An 18993-nucleotide genomic window follows, 5' to 3' on the forward strand; every position below is an offset into this window, starting at 1 on the left:
GTTGCTCGCAACTGAGTACAGACTCGTCAAATAAGTTTGAATCAAAATAACATCACTGACATGAATCGCCTAACTGGTCTAAACAAAAATGTCTCTATTAGGTTGGAAAAGAATACAGAGTTTCCGAGAAAATCGACGATTTTATTTATTATTATTATTTTATTATCATTTATTCAGAGCGCCTGCGATAAATTCAGCGGTAAACCACATTGCGCACTCTCAGTTGATATTTAGCCGTGTGGAGTCCCTCAGCAACAAATCTGTTTACCCAAGCCTGACATCATTTCAAGATGGCGCTTATTACTCATCTGGTCATAATCTTTGCCCTTGTCATCGTCCTAGGCGCTCTGGTTTTCCAGATTTTGCCGAGACTTTTCCCGAAGATACGAAAATCTTTGCCGTCTCAAAGCTTTATTAGTTATACTCAAACCGTGCCTATCATGTTCATGTTTGCAAGCCTGGCTTGGTTGTTCTTCAGTCGTTATCTTCAGTCTCATGTCGGACAAGATGCTTATTATACAGTCCATGGCTGGGCCCACATCGTTTTTGTGGTGTATGTTTTCAGCGTGGTGATTTTTAACTATCTTTGCGCTGTTTTCATCAAGCCTGGTTATCCACAACCGCAGGAAGAGTTCACAAAGGAGAGGAGTTTCGTCAAGCGCTATGAAATCTGTATCAAGTGTAAAAAGATTCGAAACTTTGGAACCCATCACTGCAGCTGGTGTAACAGTTGTGTAAAAATGATGTGCCATCACTGTCCCTTCACCAACAACTGCGTGGGTTTGAAGAACTATGTTTATTATTACACATTCTTGGGTTATGCGTTCTTTGGTATGGCTTACGCATGTTATCTGGCCTACTTCCCGTTTTCTTCGTGTTATCGCGTGGTTGGTGCGAATCATCTCTCAAACCTTCTAAGCCATCCAGATTTCACTGCATTTAGTAAATATACTAGTGTAATGCATAAAATCAATGCCACTACACCAGAGATGTGCGAGCAAATGGGTGAGTACATCATCCTTCTGGCTCCAGTTGGTGTGGTGACCATCTTCATGGGGTTGCTCTTTGGTTTCCAGTCTCTACTCCTGGCTTCTGATTTATCTATTGTAGATTTTTATGACACAATTGGGAGGTCAAACTCTGTCGTAGAGTTCTTCAAGACCCTGTCCTTAAGCATCCGTAAGAAGAAGAAGTCACGGTTCTGGCTGATGGTTTACCAACAGAAGAGCAGATGGTGGAAATTTTTCCTTCCATTTTACATAGATGTGGAAGTTGAGAAACCTAATGGTAAACTGGACATGTGAATAAGACCTGTCCATTGGAAATAGAGTACCAAAGTGTAACATTTAGACTTACTTGAAATCCTTTAAAAAACTTTCATCTGTTTGGTTGCTTCAATCGTTCTCGCAGAGAGGTCAACTTGGAGCAAGTCTATGTAACGTCCAAATATCAAAGTTGAAATTCAGTTTTTAAATGTTCACTTTGCAGAGAGCTTGCACAACATTCCTAAATTTCTGCCAACTCTAAAGCCAAAAATCCTCATACATTTTCTCTTATTTTGTACTGAACGCAACCATGTTAGATTCCGACTCAACTCAATTAAGAAAACCAGATAAGAGAAAATGAATGAGAATATATATCTACATTGAAATACCTTTATCTCGGCTGTTTTTCACTCTGTCGCACTGATCTGATGTTCCACACTATATCATAATTCTTACATATAGTTCCTGGTAATGTTACCATTTACAGGAAACACTGGTGGTGTAGCAGTGGGAGCATTTGACTCTCACCAAGGTGACCTGGGTTTGTCATTCCCAGGTTTGGGGACATGTGAGTAGATTTCGTGAGTAGAGTGGTATGTTAGCAGTCTTCTATGCTTCAAGGGTCTTTCTCTAGTTTTCCTTAATACTCTGCAAAAATCAATTTTTAAAATTCCATTTGGAATTTAGTAGATGGAGAGCTTCTCTGTAGAAATGCCACTGTTAGATCCATATAATTTTATTTATCTATTAATTTTCTACCAAGAGGTCTTTAAAAATGCTTTTGTGATTTCATCACTTTGATACTCTATTTTTCATCCTTTTAAGAATATTATGAAATTCACATTACTTCTAAGGTCTTTTGGCATTTCTTATTATTTGCTCTTTCGTTTCTAAGGCACCTTGGGAAAAAGAAGGAGGGCCCTCACATATCAAAAAATGAAACCTAGAACATCACAGATGCATTTCTTGTTTTGAGGCATCAAAGAACATTTTCAAGCATGTTCGCAATATTTTTCAATATATTTATTGTTGTTATTTAATGCACGTATACTCATATACATAAATCATAGGGCCATTCATACGGGGTAAAATAAGGTGTGTTTTAATTACCCCTGTATCAATAACCTTATTTTAAAATTCCATATAAACTAGGAATTATTTTCAAAATGCACTTATTTGATAATTTAATGCACGAATGAAGCAAAACAACTAAAATATATGTTGTTTAAGCAGTATTTAAGGTATCCTCCATAACCTAGGGGTAAAATTGTGTCTCTCATTTCTCACTGCCAGAAAAAAAAAAGATTTTGTTCTGAAATATTTTTTTCTGGTAGTGAGAAACAAGGGACAGAATTTTACCCCTGGGTTACCAAGAATGTATTTAAGGTATAAATTATTAAGAAATATTTCTGCACTGTTATTTATGAATTTCTAAGTTACTGCATAAGTTTTTTATAAATATCACAATTTTGTAAATAGTTCATTCAACTTTTCTTGTAACTTTTTAAAATAGTGTCAATTTCAATAAACCACACGTTCGATGTATGTATGGTTTCTATGGTAACTGCAAATCCACTGTAAACAGGTTCTTGAGTTCCTCATCCGAAACAAGCTGAAAAGAAAAAAATTCTTTTTATGTACTATTTTGATATGATTGATTTTAAAAGCCATTCTCAATTGAACAATCCCCACCCCTTGGAAATTCCAATCCACCTCTGTGGGGGAGGTATGGATATTTTCTGGTACTACACAATATACCCTCATCAGACCCTCCCCACCCCTTGGAAATTCCAATTCCTCTCCGTGGGGGAGGTATGGATATTTTCTGGAACTACACAATAATACCCTCCTCAGACCCTCCCCACCCCTTGGAAATTCATTCCAATGCTTCTCCGTATATAGGGAAATAAGGACATTTTTCAGAACAGTGCAATATATAGTGTTAGCTTACTTTGAGAAAGTCTTGGTATGAAAGTCCTTGCTTATTAGCAGCATGCTTATTATTGGTTGTCATGACGATGTTGAGTATTTGTTTATCAGTGAGTGTGGGTCCAAGGAGTAATCTATAAAAGCTAAACATCTCGTCTTGACTTAAGAATCCATTACCATCTGTGTCCAGTACCTTAAAAGCAACTAGTGAGTTTAAAAAAAAACAATTAAAAGAAGTTTGCAAAGATAGAGTCCATGCCATCTTTATATCTGTGAAAAAGGTAACTAGTAAAACTGTACAACTTAGTAGTTTGTAAAGTTTTGTAGGTCGACAGTCTACTTAACTTACTAATTTGTGCAATTTATCACAAAGTTTTTCACAGAGATAAATGCACTCTATTACTAATAATTTCTTTTTGTACAACATTCTACATACACTTTTTCCTTTTCTCCAGGGGTGTTCTTGAGCTCAGCATGGAAAATAAATTCACAAAATTCTGAGGCGTAATGCCTTTTGTTGCAGGATCCAGGAAAAGTGCTGCGACCTTCGGCATGATTGGGATGGTCGATACTTCAGGGATATCAAGGAAGTACTTTATAGGGATGGAGTGGAAGTTATCTGTATCATAGTGAGTATAGCGTTGGAGAATTTTGATTATTTCTTTGGATGTAACTGAAAGGTAAAAAAACAATTTGTTAGGGTCGATCCATTTCTTATTGGGGAGGGGAAGGATGGTGGTGGTAACCCATACCAGACTTCTGACACCCCTATTCATTGTTACATAAAAAATGGTCCCTCGTATTTCTTTTGTTTTTTATAAAAGTGCTATGCGTCCCAAATTCTCTTGTGTGCCCCCCTCCCCCCACCCCAAATCCCACTTGTCTTACCCACTATAATGTGTCGTTTTTCCTTCTTTTTTTGTTGTTGTTGTAAAAGTGCTATGCGTCCCAAATTCTCTTGTGTGCCCCAATTCTCTTGTGTGCCTCCCCCCACCCCAAATCCCACTTGTCTTACCTACTATAAAGTGTCCTTAACATTCATTTGTTCATTTGTTCTCTTTGCTATGCGTCCCAATTTCTCTTGTGTGCCCAAATCCTCTTGTGTGCCCCCTCCCCATCCCAAACTCACACCCAGTCTTACCCACAATAAAGTTTCCTTAACATTTATTTGTTCATTCGTTCATTTGTTCATTGTTTGTTTGTCTACCTACTGAATTATTTTAGTGTTTTTTAAGTCAGCTTTAGGGGAAATTATTTTGTTTAATAGAGGCTTTGCACCATCATGTGATGGCAGCCATGACAGGGAGCAGGAACAATTGATTCTGGTCTAATCTGATTTACATAAGAAAGGATTCAGTTTCCCAGGTGGAAAAGACTATTGTTATGCCTCCTGTCATGGCTGCCACCACGTGATGGTGCAAAGCCTCTATAGTAGACGAGAGGAATGTCTGAGAAATGTATATCATGTAAGTTTTAAATGAAGCTTTCTCGTTGAGTGGCTAATTGCTATCTTCTCTGAGCTGCCAGTAAGGCATGGATATTTCTTGTAACTAAGCATTAATAAACATTAGCTTAATGTGGTGAAAGGAAAGGTGACAAAATAAGCTTTTAAAATGTAGTACCAAAAAAGTACCTTTGTCAATAAAATCTTGTTAACAATTTTTTGGCATTATACAAGTTTATGTCAAAAATGAAAAATGAAAAATCTTTTTAATTTTCAGTTACTTTTTTAAAATTTTATTTTGCATATTATTCAATGTTATGTATGCTTTAAAAATTTTCAAATTTCTTTAATTTTGACTCAAATGATTTTAATATTTAAGATTAAAGATTTGAAATAAGAAGCCTTTGTGAGGAAAAAATGATAAAGAATAAAGAATACATTTCCTAAATTAAAAACCTTGATTAACTTCTACTTAATAAAGATAAATGACAAGAAGAACCAAAAACTAATATAAAAAAGATTGAAATGAAGACCTCTTAGGCAAGAGAAATGACAGATTATCTTGACCATTAATACAATGTGTCAGTCATAAGAACAATGGACTGAACATCTGGTAATAATATAAGAGTCATAAAAACATCTTCTGTCATGAATGATGTTAAAGAAAGTGTTGCCTTCTGCATTGTTTCTGGGCATGTTAACATTCAAAGGACAGGTTAAAAGTGTTGTGTTTTTTTTGCTTGTTGAAAGATTTTACTTTTGTGAAAAATAGTATCTGCCTCGTACATACAGTTGGTGGTTTTCTCAAGGTCTTGGATAATTTGTTCTGGAAGAACTGAAGCTCCTGATCCCTGTTGAGAAACAACAAGAACTCTTGAGTCACAGTTGGAAATTCTGACTTCAAACATTAAACCTGGTCATTTCCTGTGAAATAAAGTAAGTATATTTGAGAGCAATATTTATTATCATCATGCTGTAATGTCAAGAGAATCTCAAACATTCCAGCAAGAAATTTAAAGTCAATGTATATGAAGTTCCATGAACATTAGTACCATTGTGTAAAAGCCACCAAGCCACATAATTAGAGAAATTACTGGTTCATCTCTAAGTTATAGTGGTAGAAGAAAGTTATACATGAATGACAAATACTTTTTTCATTGTTTTTTGTGCAAAATACTATACATTTTGATGAGAAATTTTTTACTTTAAACCTGCTTTAGACATGTATCTAAACTATATTATAAGCAAAGGTGTGATTCGAAGGATAAGTTGGTGTGAAAAATACAGCTTAACAATTGAATGTGATATATTTTTAGCATAATTCATAACAAAGGAAGAGTGAAGGGGTGAAAAATTGTAGAAACAAAAAAACGTCAAATTCTACGAAATTTTGATGAAATTATTCGTAAATATCCTCTAGATATAAATTTATGATATAGTTTACCACAAAATGTATGTTTGAACTCTTGGCTTATATGTTTTACCAATGTTTTCCCTTAAAAACGTTTTATATTAATTTCATAGTTCTTTCTTAATAAAGATAAGGGCATTTGGAAAAGAAGACAAAAACTTAAAATACCTTACAACATTTATCATAATATTTTTTTATCAATGTCTGATTTATGTACACATTATTTTTTTGTCTGTAATTCTTACGTCTCTCAAAATGTTCTTATATATTGACTAGCTATAAACAAGTAATGTTGTTGCATATTGTGAAAAAATATCTAAAAGTGCATAAGATATAACAATTCTCATTTCACTGTATCCATGGAAACGCATATTTAACAATATTGATTGACACAATAACTCTTGCAAGCTTCTGGAAAGATCTGATGAAATTACCAGGGCGACAGATGGTGTTCGACAATTTTCATGCATGAAACTTTCAGCATGAGTGAATTAATGAAGGAGAAATTGTTTTCGTTATGATGTATAATTTATTGACCCTCTTTCAACAAAAAAACTCAGAGGAAAAGAACAGCACTTGAATAATTTCCAACTACTTTTTCCAAACAAATCCGCTCTTGGCTTCCTTATAGAAATATTTAGGTTGAAGACCCTTTTGAGATGCATAATGATCAAGAAAGTATTGTTTTTCCAGGAAAAAAATTGAGTTAAATTTAAGCTTATAAGCACTAGAGAATCGTCGAGGAAAAACAGAAAATTATAAAAGCCTAGAAAACACCGTTAAGCTTACCATTTTAAGTTATTTTAAGGAACATTGACGGTTTGAGGGGATTCGATATACACTCAACCATTTTCTTTGATCGTCTTCGTTCATTTCATTCACATTTTTGATTATTTTTGCTTGAAATTCACAACAAATTTCAACGTGTTTTTGAGCTATTTCACGCTTGTGTAAATTTACACAACTCTCCAATTACTAACCAATCAGAAAGCGCGTAAAAAAGATTAACCAGATGTTTAGAGTTGACCAATCAAAGTCTTCGTTTTATGTTTTCGGCTGATTAGGAATAAACAATAGGTACAAGTTTGCGTAACTTTTTTCGACAAAATCGTTTTAATTTTGGAAAGAAAATACTATAACTAAACGAAAGGAAATCAAAGATACAGAGTATTTGTTGGTTTGGGGAGGGAAAAAGGCGGGAAAACACGAAATTCAACACAACACCTGCATGGCGGTATTTTTCAAAGGGATGTGAGACAAGCCACCGTACTCCCTAGAGTCCAGCGCTGTTGCTTTTCTTCGCTAATATGATAGTTATGACTCCATGAAATTTAACTAAAAACATTGACTTAGGCTTAAGAAATGTCTACTTGAGTTGTATCGGAAAATAAGACCTGCAAATAGCAGAACTCTGTTGCGTGACGAGCAGCGCGAATCGGCAAAGCAAATTGCAAGCCGTCTCGTGTTATTCATGACTTTAGCGTTGTACAACAAATTGCGCAAATACATGGACAGCTCAATGTGGACCATGTGTTGTCGAATCCAACATCACACGAAACGTTATGCTCAAATGATATCTTAATAATAGCTTACACGCAAGTTAATTAAGATTGTTTTCGATAAATTTTGGCCATTTTAACGTCGCAGACAATAACAACTTTCTTACTAAAGTACAAAAATACACCAACTCGATGATTGGCTGTGAGGTGTGAAGACCTGTCTAGACATTTCGAGGACGAGTAGGACAGACGTGGTAGGAATGTACGTATGAAAAGTGATTTTCCCGAGTTCTGTGTACGAGGAGTTGGACATATGGTTAATTTTGAACGCGCTGTCGAACATTGACTAACAATATTATTCACAAAGCACACAGTAACACACCGGGATTGTCTGTCGTCCAGTTTGATTAACGCCTTCGAAGGCTGCCTTGTTTCGACTTTTAGCACCTCAGCCCGGACTGGAATAATTTACTGAACAGTTTGTCGACGTACGTAGCCGCCATTTTTGTTTTTAAAGAAGAAGTTTTGTCCACGTTGAAGAAATTTGCTGTCAACTGGGTTTTTCACTGCATGTAAATTGATTTTTGCTCTGACTGAGTTTCCAATAAACGGTTTTCGTGACCGGCCTCTGCTTCATTAATTCTTAAGCCGTAAATTCAGACCGCTTTTTTTATTCCTACAGGTCGATAGCAAGCGAAAACAACAGCATTCTCCCGAGGCCATGGACTGCTTAACGAGAAACACAACACAAAACAGGTGAGCCAACTGTTAAATAGAACCTTTCGTTCCGACTTTTCAAGCCTGAATTTGGCTTCGCATGATTCAGTGAAGGCTAAACTCATGCAGTCAGCGCTGTGTAAATATATTCGTACGCGTTTACCGACCCATGGCGTGTGTAAACCCTTTACCAATAATCATATTCAGTGCACGATTCGGTCAGATGTTTGGCATTGTAAAATGTCAAGTTAAATGAGACGAGGTGCACGTTAGTGGTCGTTAGTTAATCCAGCTACAATCAGGGGGTTTTCACAGACCGGACTGTCACACTAAATCTCGGTGTACCATTTACTAAGATAAGCGAGCATAAAATACGGGACTGTAGCGATAAAAATTGGTAAGTACCAATTTAGTTTTATACTTCTTTAAGCACATTTTTACAATCCGTAATAAAAGGAATATATTTTTTCACAGCACGAAAATCTGGCGACCATGGGACGAAGACACAACGAAAATCGATCCCACAAAATGCAAAAGACTTCATGTAAGTTCAATGTTAGCTTTTTTTAACTCGTCAAAAATCTATTTGTTGATCAACCCCGACACAGCATTTATTCTTTTTTTTTCTCTCTCACTTAATTAATACCTGATTTTTCGATTCTAATGTTAAAAAAGGAAAGCTTTTCGATAAAGAAGCCATCCTTACTGGACTGTCCAAAGTTCGTTATGGCACCAACAAACGCTTGGCTTAGCCGCACTCGAGTTTTCCAGAGCGATACCCCGTGAGATATTCTCTTGAACCAATACACTATCTTTCACCCTTAATTTCAAAATGAGTTGTTTCGACTGGTTCGCGTATTTTTTATCACCATTTAGCGATATTTTTAAGGTGTTGGATTTTATTTCGTAAGACTGTGATTGCGTGCGTTCTACACCTCTTCTTTTGTTAACAGCCAGATTATCTGAAAAAACAAAATGTGTTGCTCTTTGTCACTTTTGCTTGAGAACCAAATTAATTCTCTGGTGTTTTTTTCGCAAAGACACCAGGAACAAATTGGTCGGATTTGATAATATTTTCGTAATTGCCAGGGCTTGGTATCCGTTTACTTTGATAAAATTTTGGGTTGGGAAAGCTTGCGAATAGTGGTCCCTAGGTCCTTGTGAGAAACTGTCACACTTTTACTTGTATTCTCGATCGTTCCAGCAAGAGTTACTATTAACCCTTATATATCAGAGTTTAAATTATCTCTTCTCATTTTCTATTACTTCTGTCTTTTTTCCACACACAGCATTTGCACTAAAATCTAAAGGTTAAACATTTAGACTTTTTCCTCGTGTTTTCTTCTACGGTTTTGAAATAAAAATCAACACTGCTGAAGCTAAATACCGTATTTAGAAAACTTCGATAATATCTTACTAAATGAAAAAGAGAAAAAAAATAATGAAAGCAAGAAAGAGTAGAAGAAAAAAAATGACACCTTCTTAAATGTGTATAAATTAGTTTTGCTTGGTTTAAAACAGATAGATTGTCGATGAGTACTCCAGTTTAATATTTCTCTCTCTCTCTCTCTTTCTTTCTCTTTCTATCTATATTTACCCGCCCTTTTCAGCTTCTTTGTCCCTCTCAATGTTGAATAAAAACAAAAGAGCTTGCATGAATACTTATTTATACTCTCTAGATAAAAAATACAAAATAAAAATTTTAAATAAAAGAAACCTCCAAAAAGCCCCTTTTAAGAACACACTCAGCCCTATGCAGTGCTACAATTTTTTTAAGTGCAAACTTATATTGTATAGCCTTACATATTTTCATATTTCATTATGCTTCGTCTAAAATTTTTCGGTCGACGCCTATTTAGCCGAACACGCATTTTTGTACTAAACCTTTTTCTCACGGTTCGGTATATAATATTAAGTTTAGATTTAAGAATAAAAAGGCAAAACAAAGCAGAAAAAGGAAATTTTCCTCGCTTTGTTCCTGGTTTTTTCGCGGACGTGGTGCATAATTCACTTCCTTGGACAAAAACCGATTCTGCCACGCGAGTTTGTTAATCTTACGGGTGAAAGCTTTTAAAACAATAAGCTCACCAGAAAAAAAGCCTCAACAAAATTAGTTTGAGAAGTATCAACGGGTTCTTGTAAACTTAAACTCCGGTTTTTAGATGAAGAATTTGAAATTCGAATTTGATTCTTCAAAGGAAGCTTTTAAAGTGCCCTCTCAAGAATGATTTACGAGCGCTTACAAACAAAAAAGCGGCCAACACTACACAATAAAACTACTTTTCCTTCCCCCAAAAAGCAATAAAAATACTTTTGTTTTTAGTTATCTAAAAAACAAATCCTTGAAATTGATAATTTTGGTACCTTTTGTAAGCAATATGTTCATAGGGGGAAACGTGGTTTGGCGCGTTGAGAGAAGTACGTGCGGGGCGTCTTAAACTGAATCCTTTTCAGAACAAATTGTAGCACTTGACTTTAGAGAAAGTGCTAATCATAATGTTTCGAAGACTAATTATTGACTCTCCTTTGAACTTTCCTAGAAGAATAAATAAATAAATAAAAAAGAAGGCTAAAATACTGAAACTTTAGAACGGCTTCATCGGAAGTCTAATTTTGTTCATACGATATTTTTATTTTATTTTTATGCTTTCTTCTAAATTACACTAAACTTTGGTTGTTGAAGAACCGATACGAGAACTTTCTTATTCTTTATACTTCCTTCTAGAGTCCCTCGCTTTTTGACCCGTGTTGACAGAATGCTCTGACTTAAGTTTAATTTCAAAGCGTTTTTGTCATTTGAAGAAGCTACTGATTAGTTTCAACGATGGTCATAACTTCAAGACCTTTTTATCAGTTTAGTCCGAATTATTTCTGCTGTGGGACGTCAAGTTTACTCCAGCTTGCCCCTGAAATTCAACACCTCGTTGAAGATTCCGTGAAAATTCTAAAATTCCTTCAGAATGAATTAAGGCGACTATCTTTTGTCTTCCTGGAAATACAATACCATTCCCACAACATGATGGGTTGAATTGATCCAAGTGGGTTGGCCAGGAAACAGATGGTTTTGTTCTTAAGAGAGCTAACTTCCCATCTAAGGGATTAAAAATCTAAGAGGAGGGAAAGGGTTTATTGTTTCCTTTTATGTAACTCAGAAAGTTTTGCTAATCAAAATAAACTTTAAAATTTTTTTATAAGAGTAAATGGTTTGCACTGGACTCTGAAGATGACTTCTGCTCAGGTTGTCGAAACGTCAGTCACCACCACCAACAGTCTTTCTCAAGACTACACTCACCTGGACGATCCCATTTCACAATAAAATTTTATATCAGCTTTAGGACTAGTTGATCGCAAAACTTGGCTAGTGAGCTTTCTGTAAAAAGAGTTTTGAAAAAGCGGCTATTAAGAAAAATGAGGAAAAATAGCTTTACCGATTGAAAGATTAAGTCAAGTTTTGCGTCTTCAATTTTTTGACTCAACTGTATGTAAACCAATTGAAACAAAGGAAATAACCTAAAGAGATGCACCCCGGCCTGCTCTCAGTCTGACCTCTAGCTCAGCTGGTAGAGCATCGGTAGTACAATTCCGAAGGTCGTGGGTTCGAATCCCAGCGAGGTCGGAAATTAATTTTTCCGAATTTAATTCCAAGGGCTTTCGCCCGGAATAACCTCGTTCCCAAGCACTACAACTTACCTATATTATCTTCTACTATTTCATTAGTGCCACGCGGTCCACATACTCTCACTTAAATAATGAATAAGTATTATAATTCTTAGTTTCCAAGGTTTTTTTTTTCTTCCAAAAAATAAATTAAAATAAATTGATATACTAGGTTAGGCCATTATCTCAAGTTTTTAAATTACCTCATAAATATTCATCCCACTTTGATTAAAAATTCCAGGTTTTCTTTGTTTAGAGATAAAATGATTAACCACTTTCACACATGCAATGGTTTTATCTTTTATGGACCAGAATTTTGCAAAGTTTGAAAAAAAAAAAAAAATTATCATAGTAATTTGTAAATGAAAGTGCAGTGTTGGATCAAACATTTTATCAGAATTAGGTGTTTCATTATAATATAGTCTTTTTCTTAATTTTACCCTATTCTTTATTAATACTGTTTTTGGTTGAAAAAGTTTGTTTCACCTGTTTCTTAATTGATATTAGAACCAATGCAATTATCTTGAATAAAAACAAAGTTTGAGAAAAATGACGAATAATTTTTCATACGGTTTGGATATTGAAATGGTCAATAAGCTGTTAATTGAAGAAGAAAAGAAATGAAAAATGGGTTTAACATTTTTTTATGGATTCCTTCATTCTTTGTTCTTACAATTTATTACAAAAAAATGTTCTACCTTTAATTTTAAACTCGGGTTTTACTTTTCTTCTTCTTGTTGATATTCGTTACATTCCTACTTCTTTTTCTTTCTTTCTTTGAAGCCACTTTCCTCAGTGATGGCAAAGCTTCACTGATATACTGTTACTCAAAGCATATCTTACCAGTCACTTTGCATGTAAACCATTAGTAAGCCTTTTAACTAGCATATTTGTCGCCTGAGAAACACTAAAAACTAATTTCTAATATTTGTGACTTATTTACAGCCCTACGTGAGACATCCTACGAGAAACCAGATGCAGTCAAACTTCCATCCACTGCAATCGTATGTTAGCACTTTCGAGCATCCAGTAAGGTATCATTTGATCCTTCCATTAAATATTTCTCTTTGAAAAGCTCGCACATAGAGAGACATTAAAATTTTGTAAGGAGAGATGTGAGGGAAGTGTTGTTGCTGTTGCCGATGCTGCTGTCATTCCTGTTGCTGTTGCTGCTGTTATTGTTGGCTGCTGTTGTTTCGGTCGCGAGTGTAGATGTTGTTTTCGCTGCTCCTGTTGTTGTTGTTGTTGCTGTTTTTATTTTTACTTCTGCAAGCGATTCTGTTGTTGTTTGTTATTGTTTTTAACTATCGTTTTTAATCTCACAGACTTTATTGGACTAAAGCTGCCTACGACTATATGTACGAAGCAGGAGAAAGATTACTTAGAAACTTCCCAGTACAAGCGACAATACAAGTGGTTGACGATAGTGATAGCAGTGACGATGAAGACGACGACGATGATGAGTATGAAAACAATGAAGACAAAAAGAAAGAGGATGACACAAAAGATATAATCCAAGAGGACAAAGGAAACAAGAAAAGTGGATGACAAGAAGCACAAAGTGTAAAAAGAGACTCAATATTTTCAAAAAATATTATGTAGAAATATACAGTATTCCTGGTAGCCTGGCTGTTCGAAACTGAGAAGAGAAAAGACGATTACTGCGACCATGCTTTATCGAAAAAACTCAACGAAATTCAATTCCATTCAGTCATTACAGAAGTCCACGAAGTTGATCGACGGAAATTACTATCAGTTGTCGTTAAAATAGCATTCTTTATGGAGTTTTGCGTGCGTTGCTTAATCGAAAGTTTAAGAAGATAATCCTTGTATCGTAGCTTTATCGAAACTTGAGAAAAACTTTCTGAGAGGGTTATGCCTCGCACACTCAAATGGCTTTAGCCGTCAAGAATATTTTCAGTTGAATCCAAAAAAGCGGGAAATGTTTCGAACAACAATAGACTCGGGCGCTTGTTTCGTTCTAGAAGTTCTTCCAATTTCTCGCTACTTCACGTTAACGTTTTCAATTTATTTGAAACCAAAACTTTTTAAATATCCGTTCATAAATAGAATTATGTAAACTCTAGTTTCTGCGAATTCGGCGGGATACCATCAGCATTCTTCCTGGTTTAAATCAGAACGTTTTTTTTTTTTTCTAACGCTAAAAAGATATAGAGATACCATTTGATTTGGAAACGAAAGCCATTTTGAATTAAAAGAATTAACAAGCTAACAGATTCGCTTTCCATCAGTTTTCATGGAATTTTAATTAACATTTGTTGCTTTGACGCAGTATTTGAAGTTTTGACTTACTCACCAAACAAACAAAAAAAAAAATAGTTGAGGCAAAAACTCAAAAGTTCAAATACCCTGTTTTGAAACGGAAATAATGTTAATATCTTTGGCAGATCGATTAGATACCAACCAAAAGTTTACCATTTGAATTATCTAAATTATAGATTAAAAAAACTTTCTCACATGGTATCGAAAAAATTACGATCAAATTTCAAGAAAAAATAAGCGACATTCATAAAAATTTCTCTATAAACAAAATCGAAATTGGAAATTTAATAGGAATTTTATTCTTATTCCACAATAGGATGAAACTATAGGAAATTTGATCTTCGACAACCATGAAAAAATAGAGGAAAAACAAGTTGTTTATGAAACAAAGTCTGACAGTAATTTGAAATATTTAGACTTAGTCAATTGTGGTAAGAAAAGTTGAAGACTAAATTTTGATCTATTATTATTTATTGTGATTATTTTTATAATTATTTTTTTTTCTTCTTAGTGGCGTTTTCCTTTCTGTCTTTTCTTCTCTAGCTCTGTTTTCTAGGAGGACATTGCTTTGAAATGGCTTCCGCTCTAATTTAACCAATCACGAAGCAAGAAAATCATTTCATTCAATCGCAGTGCTTGATTGCGGAACCCAATTGAAAGACTACAAAACGTCATGCATTTTCTTAAAAAAAAAAAAAAAAATTCGAGAATGTTCTAAAAATTCCCTTAGCTCCACCTCTTCTTTCCTTGCTTGCTTCCTTCATCGTTATCTCACCCTCCTTTCTTTCTTTTTTCTTTATATTTCTTTTTCTTTATCTTTTTCTTACCTTTTCCTAGTAACTCAAAACATAGCTAAAAACGCCTGCCTCTTTGATTTCAAATGAAAATTAATCTTTATTGATTTTTACAACAAAAAAAAAGTTTTTTACAGATAGATTTTTCTCCGGTTATATTTTAGCACTTTATAACCATATTTTCATTTTTCTACTTTATCTTGTATTTCTCTTAAAGAGAAAATTATTGTATGTAGCGATTTGATCAAAAAATAATCAATTCAAAGAGTTTATGGGGGGGGGGGGGGGGGGGAATTATGACACGATTTTCTTCGCATTGTTTTGTTCTATAATATACACCATTAAATGTATAATAAAAATAAAAATATAACATCTTGAAGTACTATTGCATGAGTGACCATCTAAATATTTCCAGATTTTCCATACTGGGTCTGTGAGGCAGCATATTCCCAGATCAGGAGCCCATTACTAGGAGCATCCATCTCCCATACTGGGTCTGTGAGCCAGCATATTACCAGATCAGGAGCCCATTACTAGGAGCATCCATCTCCCATACTGGGTCTGTGAGCCAGCATATGGAACTCTCGATTCTCCTTTTTTTTTCTTTTCTTTTCTTTTCTTTCTCTCAGTTTTCGTTTTTTTTTTTTTTTTTTTCCTTTCGGGCTGCGTTCGGACTAAACTTCAGAAGTCTATCGTCAGTGACGTCAAAGCAGTAAAAGTTGTGCAACTTCCGGTTTTTCCAAACATCGCAACAACCGAAGTCGAGGGGAACAAAACTACAACTTGAAAAATGAGTACTACTAAAAACTATTTAGATGTGAGCACTCCGAACCTTGTACTAGCCACACTAGCTGCAGTTCTTTCGTTATTTGGAACGACTTTCATCGTTGTTACGTTCTTCATTTGGAAAGAAATTCGATCGACGTCACGTCGAATTCTCGTCTACATTTCCATTGCAGACTTCTTCGTAGCTGTTGGAACAGTAGTTGGCGTCTCATTTTCGAAGCATAGCACGACATGCCTCATTCAAAGCATATGTGGGACCTATTTTGTACTTTGTTCGTTCTTTTGGACTGTCTTCCTAGCAGTCTATCTCTTTATTGGCTGCACTAACAAGAGAATTCTCTTGGCAGAGCGATTAGTGTGCCTCTTTCATGTTATTGCCTGGGGAGTACCATTGACTATCGTGTGTATTGCTGTTGCAAAGAAAAAGTTAGGTGATAATGGGGATATCGTGTCGTCTGGTTGGTGCTGGGTTAGTGCTAACATGAGTTGGAAGGAACAAGTAAAGTGGATGCTGATTGCTGGAAAGTTTTGGGAAGTTACAGCCTTTGTCATCATCACTATTTTATTTATTTTCATAAGACAAGGAATGAGAAAAGTTGTAAGTAGAATAGATTTATTTTATGCCAAATTAAAATTCCTATTTCTTTTCTCATTTTTCTTTATTTTTTTAACCTATCCCTTCCTCCCTCCCTCCCTCCCTCCCTCCATCCATCCATTCATTTGACCATTTTTAAAGTTCATAATTTTGGTTGACAGCTCAACAATGAAGAAGGGCTACTACTAAGTGAAAGATCAAGTCGAGCTGCCCAAACTGCAGAAAGAAAGTTAATCCTTGTGCCATTGTCATTTATTCTTTTACGCATCTGGGGAACAGTGCGCTTCTTTATCTTTGTTGCGACAGGGCCTAACAAAGTCCCTCCTGCTAATAACTGGCTACTCGTACTACAGGTAGAAACATATACCTATCTTTACTTGTATTAGTTTTGTATACACACTTACCTGAAGGCTCTTGAGTCAAGTTACTCATGCAATGTTCCATGTTGTGTCATTTAAGAGCATTTTATAACAAGTATACAGCATTTTTGAAATACATTTGATGAAAGTTTTGTTGGCAAATTGCATACCAAGCCTGAAATGCACTTTGGGTGATATGAATGAAATCAGTGAAAGACCACAACTACATGGAATTTTCAAAAACTTTTTCTGCACGTTTTTCCACATACTTTTTTCTCTGCTGACATTTATAACATATGACCTACAAATGCAGTTGGGTATGCAACATGCAACAACACTTCCACCAACCTTTTTTGAAATAACTTATAGCTGTATTACAGCTATTTCAAAAAAGGTTGAAAACTGAATACTGCATACTGAATAGTGCATTCCAAGACTGAAGTGCATTGTGGTTCATAGTGAAATTCTCTGAAGTAGGATTAATAATAATTATTTATTCTATTTTTAGTGTATTCCATCTGAAACAATATACTAACTACATGTAGAGAGTTAATCGCTGTATATTTACTTTTTATTTCAAATTAACAAGACCCTCAATGCACTTCAGTCTTGGAATGCACTATTTAGTATGCAGTATTCAATATTCAACCTTTTTTGAAATAGCTGTATATGCTAACCACAGTTGTTTTAAATTATTACAGGGAATCGGCGACACTTTGCCTGGCTTTGCAAACTTCCTCATCTTCTGCTTCTTCACTGAGAAAGTCCAAGGTCACCTGAGAACAGCATTTGGAAGATGTTTTTCAAGATGTTGTCCAGGAGTCCTCGCTGGCTATGGTACAAGATTAAATCATGACCGACTAAGAGGTGTTTGTGTACCAACATCATCAAATCCAGACCTTCAAACTTTTGGGAAGTGAGATAAGATGGAGAACTAGAAAACTATCATTATTGCCATAATGGCAATCTTTTTGAAATTAAGGTAAAAAATAGGTCATTTTAATCTCTTCCATGTGCTATAAATTTACCTAAGTAAATTAACTACTCTGGTTTTTTAATTGGAGAACAAATGATAGTAATTAGCCAATCAGTGTTCCTTTTTGCTGCAAACTATATGCATATTAAGCTATATTTTTGTGGTTTGTAACAATAGTTTATGAATGCAAGAAAATTAGTTTTATAGTTGACATATAAATATAAGCAATATTTTTTTGTTTTGGAAGTTTATTTGTTATTTTAAATAGTTACATGTACTGGTCTCCATTCAAACCAGCCTCAGCTCAACTAGACTGCCTGTCTAAAAATCGCAAATATTTATAAATAAATATTAGATATGCACCAAGTAGACATTTTAGGAGTTAATATTATTATTCTACAAGCTTTAAAAAAAAAACAGTTGTTTTTAGCTTGGGCATAACTATGCTTGTTTTAAGTATGGATAATGGAGTCTACAAATTAAAATAAATTAAATATTAATAAATTGAAAATTTAAATTAAATTAACATTATTAATTAATTAATTAATTAAAAAATTCTATTGTCCCTTTCTTCCTTTCCTTCTTTCTTTTCTTCTTTTCTTCCTATTTTCTTTCATTCTTTCCTTTCTTTCTTTCATATTTTCTCCCTTATTTCCTTCCTTCCTTCCTTCATTTTTCTTTTTTTGTTTCCTTTTTCCTTTCGAAAAAATAGGGGCAAATTTGGAGGGGAGGGGGGGGGGGCGATAAAGTCGCGGCCATCTTTTGAGTTTGGGATGCATTTTTTCACTATTTTTTCAAAAAAAAAAAAAAAAAAAAAAACTCAGAGCGCAGGAAATAGCATTTCTGGAAACCACGTAAAATAATTCATTGGGAGCATGCTCCGATCCCGGATCTCCTCCAGACCCCCCTCCCCCCTTCTCAGATTCATGAACCGCCCTGTATATTCATTTCGACGACGGAGGGAGAAAAACCGGCCAGAGAACCTAGAGAAAAACCGTTGAAAAAAACAACAACAGCTTGGCTATCACGTGTCGGGCACATGACCCTTGACGTGTCGATAGACGTGTATCATAGAGAATGCCCTGGTGACATCGACGATGTTGTGCCCTGGTCGAACTTTTTCGGTTGGTTCACAATATTTTGACGGTAATGATGAAAAGGTAAATTATACACCGTGAAAAGATGAAAAAACTTACTGACGTTTCGGACGCTAGTCCTTCGTCGGAGTAAAAGAGAAAGAAGTGGTAGAAAGGAGTGTATATATGATAGAATAAGACA

At 35.0% G+C, this 18993-nt stretch overlaps 4 protein-coding genes across 4 annotated transcripts; 3 read left to right on the top strand and 1 right to left on the bottom strand.

Moving 5' to 3' along the window:
• The first annotated feature begins 196 nt into the window (after positions 1-196).
• On the top strand, positions 197-2810 carry LOC116302601 (uncharacterized). The gene has a single exon (XM_031711935.2). It carries the CDS (start codon positions 291-293, stop codon positions 1302-1304), a length of 1014 nt encoding a protein of 337 aa, XP_031567795.2. The 5' UTR covers positions 197-290; the 3' UTR covers positions 1305-2810.
• LOC116302602 (calcineurin subunit B) lies at positions 2263-5717 on the bottom strand. The gene is made up of 5 exons (XM_089038055.1): positions 5691-5717; positions 5429-5489; positions 3631-3867; positions 3217-3398; positions 2263-2877 (listed from the first exon to the last, which is right to left on the bottom strand). The coding sequence occupies exons 1-5, from the start codon at positions 5715-5717 to the stop codon at positions 2821-2823; spliced, it is 564 nt and encodes a 187-aa protein (XP_088894181.1). The 3' UTR covers positions 2263-2820.
• A 2252-nt stretch (positions 5718-7969) lies between these two features.
• LOC116302603 (protein ripply2) lies at positions 7970-15378 on the top strand. The gene is made up of 5 exons (XM_031711937.2): positions 7970-8036; positions 8231-8304; positions 8740-8809; positions 12868-12956; positions 13248-15378. The coding sequence occupies exons 2-5, from the start codon at positions 8270-8272 to the stop codon at positions 13468-13470; spliced, it is 417 nt and encodes a 138-aa protein (XP_031567797.1). The 5' UTR covers positions 7970-8036; positions 8231-8269; the 3' UTR covers positions 13471-15378.
• Positions 15379-15719: 341 nt separating this feature from the next.
• Positions 15720-18316, top strand: LOC116302613 (G protein-coupled receptor 157). The gene is made up of 3 exons (XM_031711951.2): positions 15720-16383; positions 16542-16733; positions 17441-18316. The coding sequence occupies exons 1-3, from the start codon at positions 15790-15792 to the stop codon at positions 17657-17659; spliced, it is 1005 nt and encodes a 334-aa protein (XP_031567811.2). The 5' UTR covers positions 15720-15789; the 3' UTR covers positions 17660-18316.
• Positions 18317-18993: the final 677 nt, after the last annotated feature.

This window comes from Actinia tenebrosa, unplaced genomic scaffold (genome assembly GCF_029948245.1).
Source record: "Actinia tenebrosa isolate PJP-AT-01 unplaced genomic scaffold, QUT_ActTen_1.0 PGA_scaffold5__44_contigs__length_20552954, whole genome shotgun sequence".
Lineage (NCBI taxonomy): Eukaryota > Metazoa > Cnidaria > Anthozoa > Actiniaria > Actiniidae > Actinia > Actinia tenebrosa.